This window comes from Hyperolius riggenbachi, chromosome 2 (assembly GCF_040937935.1).
Source record: "Hyperolius riggenbachi isolate aHypRig1 chromosome 2, aHypRig1.pri, whole genome shotgun sequence".
In the NCBI taxonomy this organism is placed as follows: domain Eukaryota; kingdom Metazoa; phylum Chordata; class Amphibia; order Anura; family Hyperoliidae; genus Hyperolius; species Hyperolius riggenbachi.
This window is the reverse complement of record NC_090647.1, coordinates 295,723,389-295,745,500: the sequence shown is the minus strand read 5'-3', so window position 1 is coordinate 295,745,500 and position 22,112 is coordinate 295,723,389. Positions and strand designations below refer to the sequence as shown.

The following is a 22,112-nucleotide window of genomic DNA, read 5'->3' as shown; positions in this document are numbered from 1 at the left end:
TGCATTTCTCTCCAAGGAACTTTAAAGCTCTGTGTGTAACCCTTCCAATGCTGGCCTAGTAAAAAAAATGCTGGTTGCATATAATATGCTGTAAATAATGTTTTAGAGCAAAGTTGAAATGCAGGGTTATATTTTGCTTTAAGTGGATTGTGGTGGTTGTAGGGACAATGATGAAAAATTCATTGGGTTTGAAGCTCTTCTTAAATCTACAAAAAAACAATTCTTTGTAATATTTTTCATTTCAAATGCACAAAATTAAAAGCAGTCATGTTTATAATGGTAAATATGTGTTTCATGTATAATTTTTAGCTTGGTGGTATATAATCAGTATGTAATTTTTTTTTTTTTTTTTTTTTTGTTCAAGAACGTTTTTATATGGCATTATGAAGTCAAGAGTCTCCACTGTAGTTTTCAATCTCTGAACGCTCAGAAAAAAATTCTGCATATTTTTATGACACTGTTTGCTTCTTGACAATTACACTGGTTTGTTCAGTTATGATTTTCAAATCCAGTAACGGCTTAAAATGAGCTTTCCTTTTTTGTTCACCCTAAAAATATCCTATGTTTAAATTTAGAATGTTACAAACTGCAGATAAATGTGTTGATTGTGTTTACATCAGGACTTTGGCTCTGATATACCGTAAGCTAGTCATGCATTGTGTACAATTTGTAGTAGATAAGGTGAGCAGTATCTTCCTGATGTTGATTGCTACATGTTCTGCCATTTTACAGCAGTAGTTAGTAGACAATATTTAGCAGGAATCTGATCTTATAAGGTTTGCACTGCCACTAGCTTTGTACTGCTTGACACTGTACAAATCTATGCAAAATGGTGGTGTACGCTTTAAAAGCTCTTGGGAGAGAATGAGTAGCATGTGAAGAATTGAGTGTTAAATTTAAAAATCACCAGACCCAATTAGATGTGGCCCTACATTTATCGAATTCTGACTGATCTATAGAACCATTGTTTTGTCTTCGACCAAAAAAATATTACGTAGATTGCTAAGAACTCGATCAAAGCCACCTACCCACAGATGTAGACTTGGAGGACGATTGCTTATGTCACTGGCTCACACTTTTCCCTTGGTCCATGCTCCTGGAAAGTTACACCACCCCTATTGGAAGGATGGTCAAAGGTGGCCTACTGTGCGTGCCCTTAATGGTGTTCAATAGGCGAATAGTGCTATATGCACTAAGTGTTAATGTTAACATTTAATATCGGATTTATATACAACAGATGCTAACACTCACACAGAGATATCTGAACATGCTACATTTCACGTGTCCTACAATGTGTGCAATGCCCAACAAACATAAATGTACTTGTTACATTACAGTATTTTACTGTGCTTAATAAAGAGCCAAGGAGACTGCAGGCCAAATCAAAGACTGAAGAAAGTTAGTAGTTGTGTGGCTCATAAGGCTGTGCTCAGGTGTAAATGAACCCTTGTATTCCTTGTGACTGGGAGTTCTTTGGCGCACTCTTCTGTTCTCTTTCCATTTATACACATCTTCAGGAACAGTAAATAGTTTTACCATTGACCAAGATTTTTAGTTTGGAAGGGATAGGCATAGGAAAGGTGCATCTCACAATTTGTGCTTTAATGATGATAAACTGTATGCCCTCATGCACTGATTTTCCACTTAATGTCAGGACAGAAGGAAATAACCATGTTTTCATGTTTAATATTACTATTCTGCTTTTCAACAGGTAATACTGCATCATGTGCATGGTAATTCAAGAATTTAAATATAAATGTGCGCAGCACTGCATCAGAAGGGGGATTTGAACTAAAATTCTACCTCTACAAATTCAGTTAAACAGCAGCTTTTCAGTATAATTCTGGCCTGTTGCCCTCAGATTTTGCAGGCAAATCCGCAATTATGGTACAGCACCCTAGCTTATTCACTTGAACTCCCTGCTTCTCTTTTAATAACTTTTTTTTAATAAGTTACCTAAGTGCTTTCTCTATATAAGCAGGAACTTGTCTAATGGTGCGCTTGTATGCTGATCCAAGCCTCCAATTTCAATATTTGGCTTTTTCAGTTCCCGGAACCTGCCTGAGAATGAAGGCATCTGTCTTCACCTCATTGTAAATTGTAATGTGAGTGAGGTTGTACTGACAGGCTGCTGTCCCATGTGATGCCAGGGCAAGCCCTGACACAGCCATGCTTGGTGCTGTGGTTTATGCCTCCTACTCCGTTAGGGAGGAATTGACTGAGCTTTGCAGAGGCCTCACTCAAGCGGTGAGTCATTGTGCTTGGCAACTGCAGCATCTAGAAGAGAAGGTATTGGGACCATCGTCAGCTATAGAATCAGTGGTATGATATTGCAGAGTAGAAGTCATAGTTAAAGGCTGCTTTACGCTATGAATCTCAAAGTGCTTGCTACAGTCTCTTGGAATGGCTGCTATGGTATAGCCAATGTAAGAAATTGCCAGCATGTATTCTGGGTTAATGTGGGGTGAGTTAAGTGAGACTATGTCACATTGGTTAAATGGCTGCACAGACTGTGTCATGGAGTGTGTTACATGGGAACAACGCTCACTTCACCACCTTAGCTGAAACCATTTCTGCTTGTTGTTCCCTTTGATTCCATTTTTTTCTACAACTTACAATTACAATTCTCTTTATATACACATCAAAAAAAGACAAACCTATAAAACCTCTCTTAAAAAATGAGTTTTTTTTCCTATATGTGTTTTTTCTTACACACCCAACCCTTACATGCCCCCTTCACTGTCAGCCACCCCACTGCCTGTGATGTGCTCAGTGGGCACCAGTGTGCTATTAGGAATTAAATATGTATATGCAAGAATTGCAGAAATGCTTCAAAATGCATACAAAAGCTGTGGGAACATTTTGAAATCCTTGAGTGTAAACAAATGGTTGATAGTTTTGCTACCTGTTTGTGATGATCTGCTTTGACCGTATCCTTGGAGCCTGTTTATATACAGACACCAAACAAATATGAGGCATTTTTTTGATTTTTGAATTTCGCTGGAATTTGAACACCCACAAATTGCTTTTTATACATATTGTACTAAAGTAAACTTCTGTATACAGATGTCAGATCAGTGTTGCTCTTCTCTTTTCAAATCGTTTCATTCTTTTATATATGTGGCCACTTACGGTACTGATTAGCTGTGTTTCAGGGTGTTACGCAGAAACTGATCTCTGACCAGGAAAAATGTTAATGGATACATGTTATGCATTCTCAAAATTACTAGGCATATTGAATCTTATTTTGAATTACAAGTATGGTACAAGACAAATAATATTTATATTGCGCTTTTCTCCTGGCAGGCTATGATAGCTAAATGATAAGCAGTCCCCCCCCCCCCCACACACACACACACACCTCCTGTTCTGCGAGTACTTTTACAAATAATTCATTGAACCTCAGTTGTTCAAGCCATGCAAGACAGAATGGGGTTCCCACTGTTTACAAGTGGATTCTGGGAGGCATCCATATGTTATTAGGAGGATGCTCGGGAACAAATGCATTTCTGTTTGAACTGGAAATTAATTTAGTGTTGGCAAAACATCATTCATATAAAAGGTAATTACAGCAGATTTTGCGTAACAGAAATGTCATTTTTGGCAATGAAAACATTGCATTGTTTTCAAAAGTATTTCCAGCATAGCACACCTTGCTGACTTCATGGCTTCATTACAAGCTCAAGTAATCTGTCATAGAATCTGTTTTGTTAATTTTTTTGATTACAATTTATTTAAAGGTACACCGAGGTAAGCAAAGTTTGTTTGTGTGTTTTGTTTTTTTTCCTTCTTGAAGTAAAAGGGGACGTGTGCTAATGCTTTTGAATTCTTACTATTTTTAAATCCCAGTGGAGTTTGTTTCAGCAACTCTTTTCCCTTCTCCAGGCTCAAGTATCCAATGAGGAAGGAGAGAAATCTTTTTTGTTGCCTCCCCAGCCAGTGAAGCAGTTTCTAATCTCTCCTCCATCCTCTCCACCTGTGGGATGGAAACAGAGTGAGGACCCCACGCCAGTCATCAACTATGATCTGTTGTGTGCTGTTTCCAAGCTGGGCCCAGGTAAACCCTTCACTGAAAACACACTTTTTTATGGCAGAAATACAAAACAAGACATACATGCTAAGGCCCGGTTCACATTAGCGCTTTTTCCGGAACGGAACCTGAACATATACTGTACAAACGGAATGGATGTGAAAGGATCCAATGTTAACCTATGGATCCATTCACATGCGTCCGTTGGTACGGATACGTTCCGGTCCCCGGATCTAAAAATTGCTGCAGGCCCTAATTTTCTGTACCGTTCTGCCCAGCGGAACGGATCCGGACAAAAAAATGCTGCAGCATTGGGGCAATGGAAAACGGAACATTTCTTCACACTAGTGAAGAAACGGGGACCGTTCCACGGGGGATGGGGGCATGTGCCGATGCAAATCTAGCGACGGGAGGGTGCAGCAGCCTGCCGAGGGAGGGAGGGTTTATACATACCTAATCTTCTGTAGCAGCCGGCTGTAGAGGCTATCGTCTTCTTCCGCGTCATGTGGCTACATTACGCGTCATGTGACTAGTCACATGACGCGCTGTGTAGTCACAGCGGAAGAAGAGGAAGCCTCTACCGCCGGCTGCCTATGAAGATAAGGTATGTATTTGCTGAGTGAAAACTGATCCGATCAATCATTGATCAGATCTGTTTTCACTATGTGAACCGGGCCACGGACTGAGCCATCCGGGGAAGCGGAGACCGGATCCGCTCACCGGATCCTTTTGACTCGAAACGCAGATGTGAACCGGGCCTAAAAGAGGCGCATTTTGAAATAAAGGAAAAACATTTCTGAAAACTTAGATAACATTTGCATACATCCACCTTGCAGTATAGAACCCCACATATTACTTGTCACTGCAATTACAATATTAATAAAATGCGACAATACACTAACATTCAGCAGACAGGACCAATTTTTGTTACCATACTGCAGTGCAACAGTACAAAAGAGCACCATCAATATGAGTGAAATGTATACTATAGTTGCATTTGTCTACATTATACAATGCAGTGCAATACATGGTGGTAAAATAAGCTGGTGGTCTGGTTATAGCTGCTACTGGTAGGCATTTATAGAGATCACAATCAGTAGCTGATATCCCCTTTCCCCCAGAAATCTTTTCCTTTTCTAGAATAGATCATCAGGGACGTCTGTATGGCTGATATTGTGGTGAAACCCCTCCCACAGTGTGATGTCATGGCCTGGGCCTGGCAGTTTGCTGTCTGTGGGAAATAACTGCTGTTTCCAACTGCCAAGCAAGAACTTTCTCCCTGTGTGCATAGAACTCGCAGTAACACCAGATCACCAGGCAAGACTAATGCTAGGTACACACCATACAATTTTCTGTTAGATTCTTCTGTTAGATTTACCTACAACATGGAAAAAAGTTATCTGGCAGGTAAATCTAAGAGAAAATCTAACAGAAAATTGTATGGTGTGTACCTAGCATAATGCCCATCTACATGTTACGATTCTTTGTACGATTCTATTACGATTCTATTAAGATTCGATTAAATTTGACATGTCCGATCGGAATTCGATTCGATTCAGTTCGATTTGCAATTGCAAAACAATGGCAAATCGAATTGCATCGAATCCCGATCGGACATGGTGGATTTAATCGAATCGTAATCGAATCGTACAAAGAATCGTAACGTGTAGATGGGGCTTTAAGGTGTCGCCACCTGTGATACATTTCAAAAAGTAAATCAGGGAGAGGAAAGCTATGTTTGTTTCTTACTTTGTGCAGCGCCATGGAATATATTGGCACTTTATAAATCAATAATAATGGGCAAACACTGATTAAATTGATATATATAATGTAAAAATAAGCATTTTTTTCTTTACATGTACTGCTTTGCCATTTCTAAACATAAACCTGGTATGCTCATGTTCAACCAGAACTCCTAGGAGTGTGTACGGGGCTACAAAGAGCCCTCTAACTAAAATGTTAAGCAAAACAAAAGTTTGCCGGCTTAAAACAGAAGGTATTTGCGATAATTCAGGTTGGAGTGAGCATATGATGTCTCCCACGATGCTACATTGCTGAATATGCAAACCATCCTTTGTTGGTTAGCTTACAGGGACAACAAAGGATGAATCACATATTCAGCAGTGATGCATTGTGGGAGACATCTTATGCTCACTCCAACCTGAATTATTGCAAATATCTTCTGTTTTAAGTAGGGCTGTGGAGTCGGAGCAATTTTGGGAGCCTGGAGTCGGGAAAAAATGCACCGACTCCTAATGAATTTAAACTGTAATTAAAATAGAAAATATGATAAAATTTTCCATTTCTCAGATAAGTCATCATAAATAATTGATATATACAGTAAGCTGTGCTTAGTCCACAAAAATGAAATAAACCAATCAAAATTAGTTACTTGTGCTGCTTCAATAAAGCAGTCCACATATTTTTAAAGTCAGATATACATATCTGATTGTGACTGTATATATGATGTGTACACAGGATTCTCTTATATATACTAAATAACATCTATGCTGTAAGAATAAAGCCTGATGTGTAGCTGTGTCACTAATAGGGATTGTCAATGAGATGCGTTGATGCTGGTTTATGCAAATGTATGCACTCTCTTTGCTCATGAAATCAAATAATTTGATATGACAAAGACAAATAGACAAGACAAATAGACAAGACAAATAACATTTATATCGCGCTGTTCTCCTGGTGGACTCGAAGCGCCAGAGCTGCAGCCACTAGGACACGCTCTATAGGCAGTAGCAGTGTTAGGGAGACTTGCCTAAGGTCTCCTACTGAATAGGTGCTGGCTTACTGAACAGGTAGAGCCGAGATTTGAACCTAGAGCTACGTACAGACATGCGATAACGATCGTTCGTAAGCAACGACGAACGATCAATTAAGGAGAGAAATGAAAAGGTCGTTAGTAAAGAGGTGTTGAAAGTGGGAAACGATCAGATCGTTTCCGAACGAACGATGCGGAAGTGACGAACGTATGATGCAGCGCATCTAGTATGCTAAACGTTATTCAGATCAATGAACCCGGAACGAACGTCATTGTTAATGGCCAGTAGGAAAGAGGAAGTTGCGTACAGAGATATATATATATATATATATATATATATATATATATATATATATATATATATATATATATATATATATATATATATATATATATATATATATATATATATATATATATATATATATATATATATATATATATATATATATATATATACACACAGGGAGAGAGAGATATAGATAGATATATCTCTATCTATGTCAACATATATCTATATATCTCTATACATCTATCTACATCTATATATACATATATATATATCTATATACATATATCTATATACATATATCTATATACATCTCTCTGTCTCTCTCTCTCTGTCTGCGCATGTACGGTACTTAACGAACGATCGTTTTTGTAACGATCAGCATACACACGTACTTTTGCTAACGATCGTCGTTACAAAAAATCCGCCAGGACGGATTTCCAGTTTGCAACGACTTCAGTCGCTGATCGTTACCCTTAACGATCGTTAGCGGTTATTTTGTAACGATCGTCGTTATAAACGATCGTTAGTCGTTCGTTACCAACGACTTTAGTCGCATGTCTGTATGCCCCTTTAGTCTCCTGCGTCAGAGGGAGAGCCCTTAAAGGGATACTGTAGGGGGGTTGGGGGAAAATGAGCTGAACTTACCCGGGGCTACTAATGGTCCCCCGCAGACATCCTGTGTTGGCGCAGCCACTCACCGATGCACCGGCCCCACCTCCAGTTCACTTCTGGAATTTCTGACTTTAAAGTCAGAAAACCACTGCGCCTGCACGCCTGTGTCCTCGCTTCCGCTGATGTCACCAGGAGTGTACTGCGCAGACACAGACCATACTGGGCCTGCGCTGTGCGCTCTTGATGACATCAGCGGGATCGAGGACACGGCAACGCAGGCGCAGTGGTTTTCAGACTTTAAAGTCTGAAATTCCAGAAGTGAACCGGAGGCGGGGCCGGAGCATCGATGAGTGGCTGCGCCAACACAGGATGTCTGCGGGGGACCATTAGAAGCCCCAGGTAAGTTCAACTCATTTTCCCCTGACCCCCCTACAGTATCCCTTTAACCATTACACCATCCATGATATGTTAAAATTTGATTTGGTGACTACGAAGGGGTACCTGAGACGGATGAAAAAAGTTTTATACATACCTGGGGCTTCCTCCAGCCCCCTTCAGGCCAATCAGTCCCTCGCTGTTCTCCTCCGCCACCTGGATCTTCTGCTATGAGTCCCAGTAATTCAGCCAGTCAGCACAATCCGGCCACATGCCGCTTTTACAGCCAGGAGCATTCTGCACCTGTGCAATAGTGCTGCGCAGGTGTAGTATGCTCCCGGTGGCGGAATGTGTGCATGAGCACTACGCCAGATTGGCTCAAGTACCTGGACCCATAGCAGAAGATCCAGGTGGCGGAGGAGGACAGCGAGGGTCTGATTAGCCTGGAGGGGGCTGGAGGAAGCCCCATGTATGTATAAAACTTTAATTTCATCTCTCAGGTTTACTTTGTTACACAGTAGTACTATACATGTGCACTCCCCACAGAGCTGCAGGGAATCCACTTAGAATGTTGAGCACATTGAACACAGAGGTGTTGTCTGTCACCCATAAACCTGGTTCAGATTGTGCATGAAGAATGTGTAATAGAAGAAGAATCTTCTTATTCCCCTGCAGAGTACCTGCACATCACTCTTACATGTACCCACAGTTACATTGCCTAGGGCCTGATAGATGTTTTTTGTTCCAGTCTGTACCTTTTTCCAAGTACTCTAACCAAGGACTAGTTTTAGCCTATGACTGAAGGGAGTAAATATGGTAGTCTACATATCCTTCTCACTTCAGTTGTCTTTTAAAATTCCTAAGCGTTGGCAGTTAAGAGACGAATTTCATGTTACATACTTTCAATCAACCAGATTGTAATATGCAAATTAGAGGAGTCTGAGTTGGTGGAATTCTAAACTGAGGAGTCGGTGGATTTTTGTACCGACTCCACAGCCCTGGTTTTAACCACTTGAGGACCTAGGGCTTTCTACCCCTTAAGGACCGGCCACTTTTTTTCCATTCAGACCACTGTAGCTTTCACGGTTTATTGCTCGCTCATACAACCTACCACCTAAATGAATTTTGGCTCCTTTTCTTGTCACTAATAAAGCTTTCTTTTGGTGCTATTTGATTGGTCCTGCGATTTTTACTTTTTATTATATTCATCAAAAAAGACATGAATTTTGGCAAAAAAATGATTTTTTTAACTTTCTGTGCTGACATTTTTCAAATAAAGTAAAATTTCTGTATACATGCAGCGCGAAAAATGTGGACAAACATGTTTTGGATAAAAAAAACCCTATTCAGTGTATATTTATTGGTTTGGGTAAAAGTTATAGCGTTTACAAACTATGGTGCAAAAAGTGAATTTTCCCATTTTCAAGCATCTCTGACTTTTCTGACCACCTGTCATGTTTCATGAGGGGCTAGAATTCCAGGATAGTATAAATACCCCCCAAATGACCCCATTTTGGAAAGAAGACATCCCAAAGTATTCACTGAGAGGCATAATGAGTTCATAGAAGATATTATTTTTTGTCACAAGTAAGCGGAAAATGACACTTTGTGACAAAAAAAAAAAAAAAGTTTCCATTTCTTCTAACTTGCGACAAAAAAAAAATGAAATCTGCCACGGACTCACCATGTCCCTCTCTGAATACCTTGAAGGGTCTACTTTCCAAAATGGGTCATTTGTGGGGTGTGTTTACTGTCCTGACATTTTGGGGGGTGCTAAATTGTAAGCACCCCTGTAAAGCCTAAAGGTGCTCATTGAACATTGGACCCCTTAGCGCAGTTAGGCTGCAAAAAAGTGCCACACATGTGGTATTGCCATACTCAGGAGAAGTAGTATAATGTGTTTTGGGGTGTATTTTTACACATACCCATGCTGGGTGGGAGAAATGTCTCTGTAAATGACAATTTTTTAATTTTTTTTACACACAATTGTCCATTTACAGAGATCTTTCTCCCACTCAGCATGGGTATGTGTAAAAATACACCCCAAAACACATTATACTACTTCTCCTGAGTACGGCGATACCACATGTGTGGCACTTTTTTGCACCCTAACTGCACTAAAGGGCCCAAAGTCCAATGAGTACCTTTAGGATTTCACAGGTCATTTTGAGAAATTTCGTTTCAAGACTACTCCTCACGGTTTAGGGCCCCTAAAATGCCAGGGCAGTATAGGAACCCCACAAATGACCCCATTTTAGAAAGAAGACACCCCAAGGTATTCCGTTAGGAGTATGGTGAGTTCATAGAAGATTTTATTTTTTGTCACAAGTTAGCGGAAAATGACACTTTGTGAAAAAACACAATTAAAATCAATTTCCGCTAACTTGTGACAAAAAATAAATTCTTTTATGAACTCGCTATACTACTAACGGAATACCTTGGGGTGTCTTCTTTCTAAAATGGGGTCATTTGTGGGGTTCCTATACTGCCCTGGCATTTTAGGGGCCCTAAACCGTGAGGAGTAGTCTTGAAACGAAATTTCTCAAAATGACCTGTGAAATCCTAAAGGTACTCATTGGACTTTGGACCCTTTAGCGCAGTTAGGGTGCAAAAAAGTGCCACACATGTGGTATCGCCGTACTCGGGAGAAGTAGTATAATGTGTTTTGGGGTGTATTTTTACACATACCCATGCTGGGTGGGAGAAATACCTCTGTAAATGGACAATTGTGTGTAAAAAAATCAAAAGATTGTCATTTACAGAGGTATTTCTCCCACCCAGCATGGGTATGTGTAAAAATACACCCCAAAACACATTATACTACTTCTCCCGAGTACGGCGATACCACATGTGTGGCACTTTTTTGCACCCTAACTGCACTAAGGGGCCCAAAGTCCAATGAGTACCTTTAGGATTTCACAGGTCATTTTTGTTTCAAGACTACTCCTCACGGTTTAGGGCCCCTAAAATGCCAGGGCAGTATAGGAACCCCACTAATGACCCCATTTTAGAAAGAAGACACCCCAAGGTATTCCGTTAGGAGTATGGTGAGTTCAGAGAAGATTGTGAAAAAAAACAATTAAAATCAATTTCCACTAACTTGTGACAAAAAAATAAAATCTTCTATGAACTCACCATACTCCTAACGGAATACGTTTGGGTGTCTTCTTTCTAGAATGGGGTCATTTGTGGGGTTCCTATACTGCCCTGGCATTTTAGGGGCCCTAAACCGTGAGGAGTAGTCTTGAAACCAAATGTCGCAAAATGACCTGTGAAATCCTAAAGGTACTCATTGGACTTTGGGCCCCTTAGCGTACTTAGGGTGTAAAAAAGTGCCACACATGTGGTACCGCCGTACTCAGGAGAAGTAGTATAATGCGTTTTGGGGTGTATTTTTACACATACCCATGCTAAGTGGGAGAAATATCTCTGTAAATGACAATTGTTTGATTTTTTTACACACAATTGTCCATTTACATAGAAATTTCTCCCACCCAGCATGGGTATGTGTAAAATACACCCCAAAACACATTATACTACTTTTCCTGAGTACGGCGGTACCACATGTGTGACACTTTTTTGCAGCCTAGGTGCGCTAAGGGGCCCAACGTCCTATTCACAGGTCATTTTGAGGCATTTGTTTTCTAGACTACTCCTCGCGGTTTAGGGCCCCTAAAATGCCAGGGCAGTATAGGAACCCCACAAGTGACCCCATTTTAGAAAGAAGACACCCCAAGGTATTCCGTTAGGTGTATGGCGAGTTCATAGAAGATTTTATTTTTTGTCACAAGTTAGTGAAAAATGACACTTTGTGAAAAAAAAACCAATAAAAATCAATTTCCGCTAACTTTTGACAAAAAATAAAATCTTCTATGAACTCGTCATACACCTAACAGAATACCTTGGGGTGTCTTTTTTTCTAAAATGGGATCACTTGTGGGGTTCCTATACCGCCCTGGCATTTTACGGGCCCAAAACCGTGAGTAGTCTGGAAACCAAATGTCTCAAAATGACTGTTCAGGGGTATAAGCATCTGCAAATTTTGATGACAGGTGGTCTGAGGGGGCGAATTTTGTGGAACCGGTCATATGCAGGGTGGCCTTTTAGATGACAGGTTGTATTGGGCCTGATCTGATGGATAGGAGTGCTAGGGGGGTGACAGGAGGTGATTGATGGGTGTCTCAGGGGGTGGTTAGAGGGGAATATAGATGCAATCAATGCACTGGGGAGGTGATCGGAAGGGGGTCTGAGGGGGATCTGAGGGTTTGGCCGAGTGATCAGGAGCCCACACGGGGCAAATTAGGGCCTGATCTGATGGGTAGGTGTGCTAGGGGGTGACAGGAGGTGATTGATGGGTGTCTCAAGGTGTGATTAGAGGGGGGAATAGATGCAAGCAATGCACTGGCGAGGTGATCAGGGCTGGGGTCTGAGGGCATTCTGAGGGTGTGGGCGGGTGATTGAGTGCCCTAGGGGCAGATAGGGGTCTAATCTGATAGGTAGCAGTGACAGGGGGTGATTGATGGGTAATTACATAGTTACATAGTTATTTTGGTTGAAAAAAGACATACGTCCATCGAGTTCAACCAGTATAAAGTACAACACCAGCCTGCTCCCTCGCATATCCCTGTTGATCCAGAGGAAGGCAAAAAAACCCTTACAAGGCATGGTCCAATTAGCCCCTAAAGGGAAAAATTCCTTCCCGACTCCAGATGGCAATCAGATAAAATCCCTGGATCAGCATCATTAGGCATTACCTAGTAATTGTAGCCATGGATGTCTTTCAACGCAAGGAAAGCATCTAAGCCCCCTTTAAATGCAGGTATAGAGTTTGCCATAACGACTTCCTGTGGCAATGCATTCCACATCTTAATCACTCTTACTGTAAAGAACCCTTTCCTAAATAAATGGCTAAAACGTTTTTCCTCCATGCGCAGATCATGTCCTCTAGTCCTTTGAGAAGGCCTAGGGACAAAAAGCTCATCCGCCAAGGTATTATATTGCCCTCTAATGTATTTATACATGTTAATTAGATCCCCTCTAAGGCGTCTTTTCTCTAGACTAAATAAACCCAGTTTATCTAACCTTTCTCGATAAGTGAGACCTTCCATCCCACGCATCAATTTTGTTGCTCGTCTCTGCACCTGCTCTAAAACTGCAATATCTTTTTTGTAATGTGGTGCCCAGAACTGAATTCCATATTCCAGATGTGGCCTTACTAGAGAGTTAAACAGGGGCAATATTATGCTAGCATCTCGAGTTTTTATTTCCCTTTTAATGCATCCCAAAATTTTGTTAGCTTTAGCTGCAGCTGCTTGGCATTGAGTACGATTATTTAACTTGTTGTCAATGAGTACTCCTAAGTCCTTCTCCAAGTTTGATGTCCCCAACTGTATCCCATTTATTTTGTATGGTGCTAGACCATTAGTACGTCCAAAATGCATGACCTTACATTTGTCAACATTGAATTTCATCTGCCATGTATGTGCCCATATAGCCATCCTATCCAGATCCTGTTGCAATATGACACTATCTTCCTGAGAGTTAATGATTCTGCACAATTTTGTATCATCTGCAAAAATAGCAACATTGCTCACTACTGCATCTACTAGGTCATTAATAAATAAATTGAAGAGCACTGGACCCAGAATTAGTGGGTGTTTAGGGTAGAGAACAGATGTAAACACTGCACTTGGGAGGTGATCGGACGTCGGATCTGCGGGCGATCTATTGGTGTGGGTGGGTGATCAGATTGCCCGCAAGGGGCAGGTTAGGGACTGATTGATGGGTGGCAGTGACAGCGGGTGATTGATGGGTGGCAGTGACAGGGGGTGATTGATGGGTGGCAGTGACAGGGGGTGATTGATGGGTGATTGATAGGTGATTGACAGGTAATCAGTGGGTTATTACAGGGGAGAACAGATGTAAATATTGCACTGGCGAATTGATAAGGGGGGGTCTGAGGGCAATCTGAGCGTGTAGGCGGGTGATTGGGTGCCCGCAAGGGGCAGATTAGGGTCTGATCTGATGGGTAACAGTGACAGGTGGTGATAGGGGGTGATTGATGGGTAATTAGTGGGTGTTTAGAGTAGAGAACAGATGGAAACACTGCGCTTGGGTGGTGATCTGATGTCGGATCTGCGGGCGATCTATTGGTGTGGGTGGGTGATCAGTTTGCCCGCAAGGGGCAGGTTAGGGGCTGATTGATGGGTGGCAGTGACAGGGGGTGATTGATGGGTGGCAGTGACAGGGGGTGATTGATGGGTGATTGACAGGTGATTGACAGGTGATCAGTGGGTTATTACAGGGAAGGACAGATGTAAATAATGCCCTGGCGAATTGATAAGGGGGGGTCTGAGGGCAATCTGAGCGTGTAGGCGGGTGATTGGGTGCCCGTAAAGGGGCAGATTAGGGTCTGATCTGATGAGTAACAGTGACAGGTGGTGATAGGGGGTGATTGATGGGTAATTAGTGGGTGTTTAGAGGAGAGAATAGATGTAAACGCTGCGCTTGGGTGGTGATCTGATGTCGGATCTGCGGGCGATCTATTGGTGTGGGTGGGTGATCAGATTGCCCGCAAGGGGCAGGCTAGGGGCTGATTGTTGGGTGGCAGTGACAGGGGGTGATTGATGGGTGATAGGTGATTGGCAGGTGATCAGTGGGTTATTACAGGGAAGGACAGATGTAATTAATGCACTGGCGAATTGATAAGGGGGGGGGGGTCCTGAGGGCAATCTGAGCGTGTGGGCTGGTGATTGGGTGCCCGCAAGGGGCAGATTAGGGTCTGATCTGATAGGTAACAGTGACAGGTGGTGATAGGGGGTGATTGATGGGTAATTAGTGGGTGTTTAGAGAAGATAACAGATGCAAACAATGGATTTGGGAGGTGATCTGATGTCGGATCTGCGGGCGATCTATTGGTGTGGGGGGGGGGGGTGATCAGATTGCCCGCAAGGGGCAGGTTAGGGGCTGATTGATGGGTGGCAGTGACAGGGGGTGATTGACGGGTGATTGACGGGTGATTAATAGGTGATTGACAGGTGATCAGGGGGGATAGATGCATACAGTACATGGGGGGGGGGGGTCTGGGGAGAATCTGAGGGGTGGGGGGTGATCAGGAGGGAGCAGGGGGGGGGGGGATAAAAAAAAATAGCGTTGACAGATAGTGACAGGGAGTGATTGATGGGTGATTAGGGGGGTGATTGGGTGCAAACGGGTCTGGGGGGTGGGCAGGGGGGGGTCTGATGGGTGCTGTGGGCGATCTGGGGCAGGGGGGGGGGGGAATCAGTGTGCTTGGTGCAGACTAGGGTGGCTGCAGCCTGCCCTGGTGGTCCCTCGGACACTGGGACCACCAGGGCAGGAGGCAGCCTGTATAATACACTTTGTAAACATTACAAAGTGTATTATACACTTTGTATGCGGCGATCGTCGGGTTAACATCCCGCCGGCGCTTCCGTATGGCCGGTGGGATGTTGCGGTGGGTGAGCGGCGCCAGGCGGAGGCGGAGGATCGCGTCACGGATGACGCGATCGCTCCGCCCATGCCCCTACAAGGACCGCCGCCATTTGTCTATACGGCGGTCCTTGCGGGGTCCACTTCCCGACCGCCTCTGTGCGTTAGGCGGTCGGGAAGTGGTTAAGAAGGCAAACGTTTGTTTTAGTTAAGTCATTAAAGCCTTTTGGCCATTGCACATCTATCTCTAGTCAGCATTCTGACTAGACTAATGCCTGGGAATTACACACATAACCAGCAAGAAAGATTGGTTGGCTGACACGTCCATACAAGTCACCTCGAGGAACAATGGTATACATAGGTTCAGCCTAGTAGAAAATGCTTTTTATTAACGTAATGGAATCTGTAAAGAACTATTGACATTCAATTTAAATTCAGGCCAAGACACTCAAACATTTCATGGACATAACAGGCTCTCTTTAGGGGTCCGTCAGAGGATTATGAATAAAGTGTTTAAAAATGATTTGCAGCACCTCATGGTGAGTATGTTATTGAATATATGGTTCCCTCTCTTAATGTAATCCTGCATTCATTTATTTTGTTTCCTCCACAGGGGAGAAGTACGAATTGCATGCAGGGACAGAGTCTACACCTAGTGTTGTGGTTCATGTCTGTGAGAGTGAAACTGAGGAAGAGGAGGAAGAGATGAAGGGAGCAAAACAGAAAATAGTGCAGACAAAGCGCCCTTCACTTCCCTCCGCCATCTGAAACTAGCTGGTCACCTTTTATGTTTAAAAACTAAAATTGAAAAACATATCTTTAAAGGGAAATGTAGAACTTACTATCCACCTATGTATATAGCTACAGACAATCCACCTCATGTTATTGGAAGCTGTCCATATGCTGTCATTTTTCTGTTTTCCTTGCAGTGTTTTACATTATGTATCAGTGTTTTTTTTTTCTTATTTTTTGCTGCAAGCAAAATGGTTTACTTCAGCAAAGTGTATTTTTATGGCCCATGCTACTGATCAACAACGGGCGGTCATGAATAGCAAGGAATTTACCAGTATCACTCAACTTAAATTCTATGTTGAGGCTACATTTCTGTAAATTCCAGTCAAGTAGGACTAGATTTACACTATGATGCTGACTACAGATGGACCAGTTTCAGTGACACAGGATTGAGCTATTGACCAGTTACAAGGGATTAGGATTCCCATCTTGAAGCTAAATGCCATGAAAAAGGCATAAGCAACCCACAGGAGCTCTCACTAGCCCAAACATGATTTCTGACTAAATAGCCTCTCTATTGAATGCCTATTTGGTTGTGTCGGAAAGCTGTGGCACGTGTGAATTCATACTGCTCACCAGCTATGTGAATGGCTCTGATTGTGGAAGTGTCCATAACATTATCAAATTGAAAATTCTGCTTGAGTCGGACTTGTATGGATGAGCTATGGATGCTGTCATTTGTTGTTTTTTCTGCAAATGTCCTTTTATAATCCTGCCTTCATTACATAGTCACTGGCATGAAACAAGCAGGAATGTTCCTAGTTTAATGACCCATCACATAGTGAAGCCAAAATCAGGTCTACAGACCACAAATGTCAATACTTTAAGACTCCGTTTAGCAATGTCAACTACATTTCAAAAATCATTTTTAATTCTATAAAGAATAGCTGAAAACATTTTAAATACAGGTAATTTAAGTGCCTGAGTTTTTCTATCAGATTCATGTAATCCTTTGTACCTTGCAGTTCCCCTGGTAGAGGAGTCGCTCATCAATGTGCATAAGAGTTTATGCTCAGATGGTGTTGCTCAACTGGAAGGAGAGAGATTACAGAGCTGATGACTGTGCTATATAGCTGAACTTGGTAAGATCATACACTAGGCAACCCAAGCAGATGCCTAAAACCTAGTTGGAATTTAGGGGACTGGCTGCCACCTCCTAAATTCCTGTATCTGTTCCTCTCCTTCCTAGGTTGATAAGGTTGCAAGCCATGGCAGCTTATGCTGGTCCCTTGCGTAGGGTAACATTTATCTGGCTGCACTGTCTGGGCCAAAGAACTGGCTGGACAGAATTGCAAACCTTACGTGTGTATTTGCTTAGTGTTCAACTTTAAATACGCTTATAGCTTTGTGTACATTTATTGTGATTGTTTGGAAACTATCCAGTAGCCCAAAGAGACTAGTGGACAGTCTTTGAGGCAGGTAGAGAGTTGAAGAAGTTATTGGTGCAAGTGGGAGGAGTATTTTGCACCAATGCTGTACTTTCTCCAGGTTGCTGGTGCCGCATGCTTGATTTCAGCAATTCACAATAATCTCTGCTGGCATTTATAACCGATAACGACAAATCAGGTTTATTTAACAGGAAAGGTTTAGTTGTTAGAAAAGGTTTATTGTGCTGGAAATGTTTAAATTGAGAGGTTGACATGAGAGAAATCATGAATGTAACCTGACCAAATGCTGAAACAGCTTTTGTATTGTGCAGGTGTTTGGTGTTACGTTTTAAGTCTAGAATCCTGTCCAGAAAGACATGACAAAACCTTCACATTGGCTGCTGTAGACTGCTGTAACATGTTCTGTGTCATGTGAACAATAATCACTTTTGTTTTTTCCTTGGTGTTCTTAGTGTTCTACATGAAGATTTCAAATTTTATTCAGATTATTGTCTTAGATGCACATTTCCCACATGTTCTTATTGATTAAGCTGTCCAAAAATGTATAGACAGTCTGTTTAGAAGAAAAGGGAGGAATATGGTTTATTAAAGCCCATTTAAAGTGTACCAGAGATCAAGGTATAGCAAAAATTGATACTTACCTGGAGCTTCCTCCCGCCCCATAAACACATGCGAGTCCCACGCCGTCCTTCCGCAGTCTGCCATTCAGCCGCGATCAGCCCCGGTAACTTGCTCAGTCGCGTTGAGTCTTCTGCGCATGCATGGAACTACTTTTTTTCTTTTTTTGATATACCTTGATCTCTGGTTTCCTTTAAGGGCAAGATTATAAAATAAAGACAGGCACACAGCAAGTCTAGTTGTGCAGTACTGCACTGCCTGTCATACCTCTCAGTAAAATGAGTTTTTGGAAGTGTGGAGGATGTGTCGTGTTCTGCAATGCTAGATCTCTGCAAATCACAAGTGTTAAAATATAACGTTTACTGTTATATCTAAAATCTGCATAGAATTCAAAGGATTTATATAGTGCTACACAGTGCAGGTGTTCATCAAATGGGCTGTGGCCATGAATCTGCGGGAGTGGGTCCAGCGTCCACCTGGACAGACCTGAGACTGTACTAAATGAATTGTGACTACGAAAAAGTTCCCTATATGTTTCACCCTAGAGAGGCTTTGTCACAGGGGACCCCAGTGAAAGTGCTTGTTACAAGGTGCTGAAGTTACAAGGTATTAAGGCATAAAGTGCAATACATAAGAAACAAGGTAAATACAATAGCGAACGGACATACGTTTCAGCAAGCTCATGATAAAGCTTTACTAGATATCTGACCGTTTCCATATACTAACACTAGGTGGCAGGAGTACCACTTGGTGGATAGGAGCTCTGACCAGCTAGTAGTAGGAGCAGAGCTAAGGTATGGTATCCTCAGCTCTTGACTTTCAGACATTTCCTTTCCTTACTCTCACCATCCAGCCCCCCTCCTTCCCGAACCTGTATGAGCCAAAACCAAATAATTCTGACTCATAACTCTAGGTCACAGGTCTTAAGGCCCACGGGCCGAATTCAGACCTCCTTGCCATTTTATATGGCAATTAAGAGCTTCAAAAGGGCGAGACGCAGGCTTCTCGCAGTCAATATGGGTAAGCCACTTAGTTTGAGACTGTTCAGTAAATGTTAAATCTTAATAAACAATTTGGTCCATGACTTAGACTATGTTTTTTTTATTTTGGCCCCTTACGTGGTTGAATTTGACACCCCTGCTCAAGATATTGCAGCCAGGCACAAATCTTGCCTTTTAACCCGTTCAGGACCTCATGTAGTTAAAACTACACAGCAGTTTTGACTGCCTAAGGGGGTTTTTCAAAGGGGAGCGAGTGTGTTATTTTCCCTGGCACCCCTTGATTCTAGTATAATTGCCACAGAGGGTTACATTACTTTTTCTTATTTCTTCTGTTTTTAATGTGTCTTTAGTAGATAACTGTTATGGACATGACATATACAGTGTTTTGGTCCTGAAGGGCTTAGAATTTTTTAGAAATTCTGTATACTTATTATTGGGCACGTCAGAATGTAGTAGCTTCGCCTGAAGTACCTCTTTAAATGCCAACTCCAGCAAACACTGACGCATTGGTTGTGAATGGTTGCTGGCAGTCTAAATCACATTTGTCCCCTAAACAGACATGCATAAGAAGTATGTAGAACACCTTTGGGAAATCTCAACACTGGAAGCTAGTAGCTGATTCAACCCACCACTGTCGCAGCCCATTCGGGACTGCCATTTAATGGAGGTGGTTTTTAATAAATACATTCCTAACCTCCAAAATGCATAACATTTTCACTAAACACAATCCTGAAATGAATTTAAGATACACACAGATATTGTTCATGAAGAGAATAGCTGCAAGTGTGTCTTAACTGCTGTAAAATGTCTGTTTGCCTTGTTATCGAGTCTGAATTTTAGCAGTGTTAGAAAATGAAAGAAATATTTGGAAGTGGGAAAATATGAAGTAATGACATTTCCTACTGCTGTGAATGTATTTTAGAGATTGCAATATGAGAATTAACCTTTTTAAAAGGCACCTTACACAAATTTTGTTCACCTATTATAGCACTAGTCCTGATACATGCCAATAGTCTACTGTTTAGTGTCTTTAGACAAGCCATATTTGTTGAATATTCTAATGTCTTGTATTATGTTGACTAAGTGAAGATGTGCAATGGCTTTAGGGAAAAATACACTCTTAGCTGCTTTTTCGCTGTAGAGTGAGTACATGGTTTATATAATGCAGAATAACTGAGTATATGGAATACTTACATGTACTACACAGGGAAGAGGTTCCTCTCTGCATAGATTTCTGACTAGGATAAAATCGTGTTTCACTCAAGACCATTTCTACATCATAGATCCTTTGCTTCTATTACCGTACTACCAAATTCACAATCTTCAACCTCCGTGTTAACAAAGGCAGGGCCCTCATACTGCAGTTGCTGGTTTCAGGCTTCAGCCAAACACTGACCTCTTCTGGTAGCATATCTTAAATCTGCAAAAAAAAATTCTCATCTTTCACTTCTGCATCAGTGTTTGCTGTTTTCAACAGGACTATTTTCCCTGCCTGAATTGTTCTTTAATTATAATGGCTACGGATAGGATTCAGCCTTCATGGCTGGATAGTGTACTAGTTAAGGGCTCTGCCTTTGACATGGGAGACCAGGGTTCAAATCCTGGCTCAGGTCAGTACCTATTCAGTAAGAAGTCCGTGTGCAAGACTTCCCAACACTGCATAGCAGTACATTGTAAAATAGAGATTTAAAGAGAACCCTTATTTTAAGGTGTGTTTTAAGAATGTTGAGCACAAGAGCTGCAGCCTCTTAGGGTGCCTTAGTGACTGGAGCTCTTGAGCACTTTGAGTCCAACAGTAGAAAAGTGCTATAGAAATGATACTATTATTTCTAGCATTTTTTTCTTTAACTTATAGGCTCATTTTATTTTGCTGAATGTAATTTTCAGTTTTAAAGAGAACCCGAGGTGAAGAATATTATCTGCATACAGAGGCTGGATCTGCCTATACAGCCCAGCCTCTGTTGCTATCCCAAAACCCCCCTAAGGTCCCCCTGCACTCTGCAATCCCTCATAAATCACAGTCGTGCTGCTGACAAACAGCTTGTCAGAGCTGGCTGTGTTTATCTCTATAGTGTCAGTCTGCTGCTCTCCCCGCCTCCTGCAGAACTCCAGTCCCCACCTGCATCCCTTCCCTCCCTGCTGATTGGAGGGAAGGGACGGGGGCAGGGACTGGAGCTATGCAGGAGGCGGGGGAGCAGCTGAGACTGACACTACAGATGTAAATACAGCCTTACAGCACGGCTGTGATTTATGAGGGATTGCAGAGTACAGGGGGACCTTAGTGGGGTTTGGGATAGCAACAGAGGCTGGGTTGTATAGGCAGATCCAGCCTCTGTATGCAGATAACATTCTTTAAACACACCTCGGGTTCTCTTAAAATCTCTATTTTACAATGTACTGCTATAAAGGCCTTTTAGAACTTTTTCAGTGCAGGTATTTTAGTGGGTTGTTTTTGCATATTGTTGGCACCCGGCATTTATTTGGCCACAAAGATATCAGCAGCTTTGCAACTTTTTTTTTTTTATTAGATTACAGTTGTGTTTTGTACTTAACCTCTTGACGACCAGCTAACGCCGATTGGCATAAACTGGTCGTCTGCGGGTTACCATGGAAACCTTTCCATGACAGTTCACGGAGGGTGTCTCCGTGAACAGCTGGAGAGCCGCCGATTGCGGCTCGCCGGCAAAATGTAAACAGGCAGGGAAGAAATCCCCGCTGTTTACATCATACGGCGCTGCTGCGCAGCAGCGCCGTAAGGCAAATCGGCGATCCCCGGCCTCTG

The 22,112-nt window shown here is 42.1% G+C and overlaps 1 protein-coding gene across 1 annotated transcript in view; it reads left to right on the top strand.

Moving 5' to 3' along the window:
- The window catches only part of RCAN3 (RCAN family member 3), a 52,392-nt gene extending 31,124 nt beyond the window's left edge, over nt 1-21,268 (top strand). Inside the window, exons 4-5 of the mRNA XM_068268976.1 lie at nt 3,886-4,057; nt 16,145-21,268. Of these exons, the coding sequence (XP_068125077.1) occupies nt 3,886-4,057; nt 16,145-16,299 (327 nt within the window). The 3' untranslated portion in view covers nt 16,300-21,268. The remainder of the gene's footprint in view (nt 1-3,885; nt 4,058-16,144) is intronic.
- The last annotated feature ends 844 nt before the right edge of the window (nt 21,269-22,112 follow it).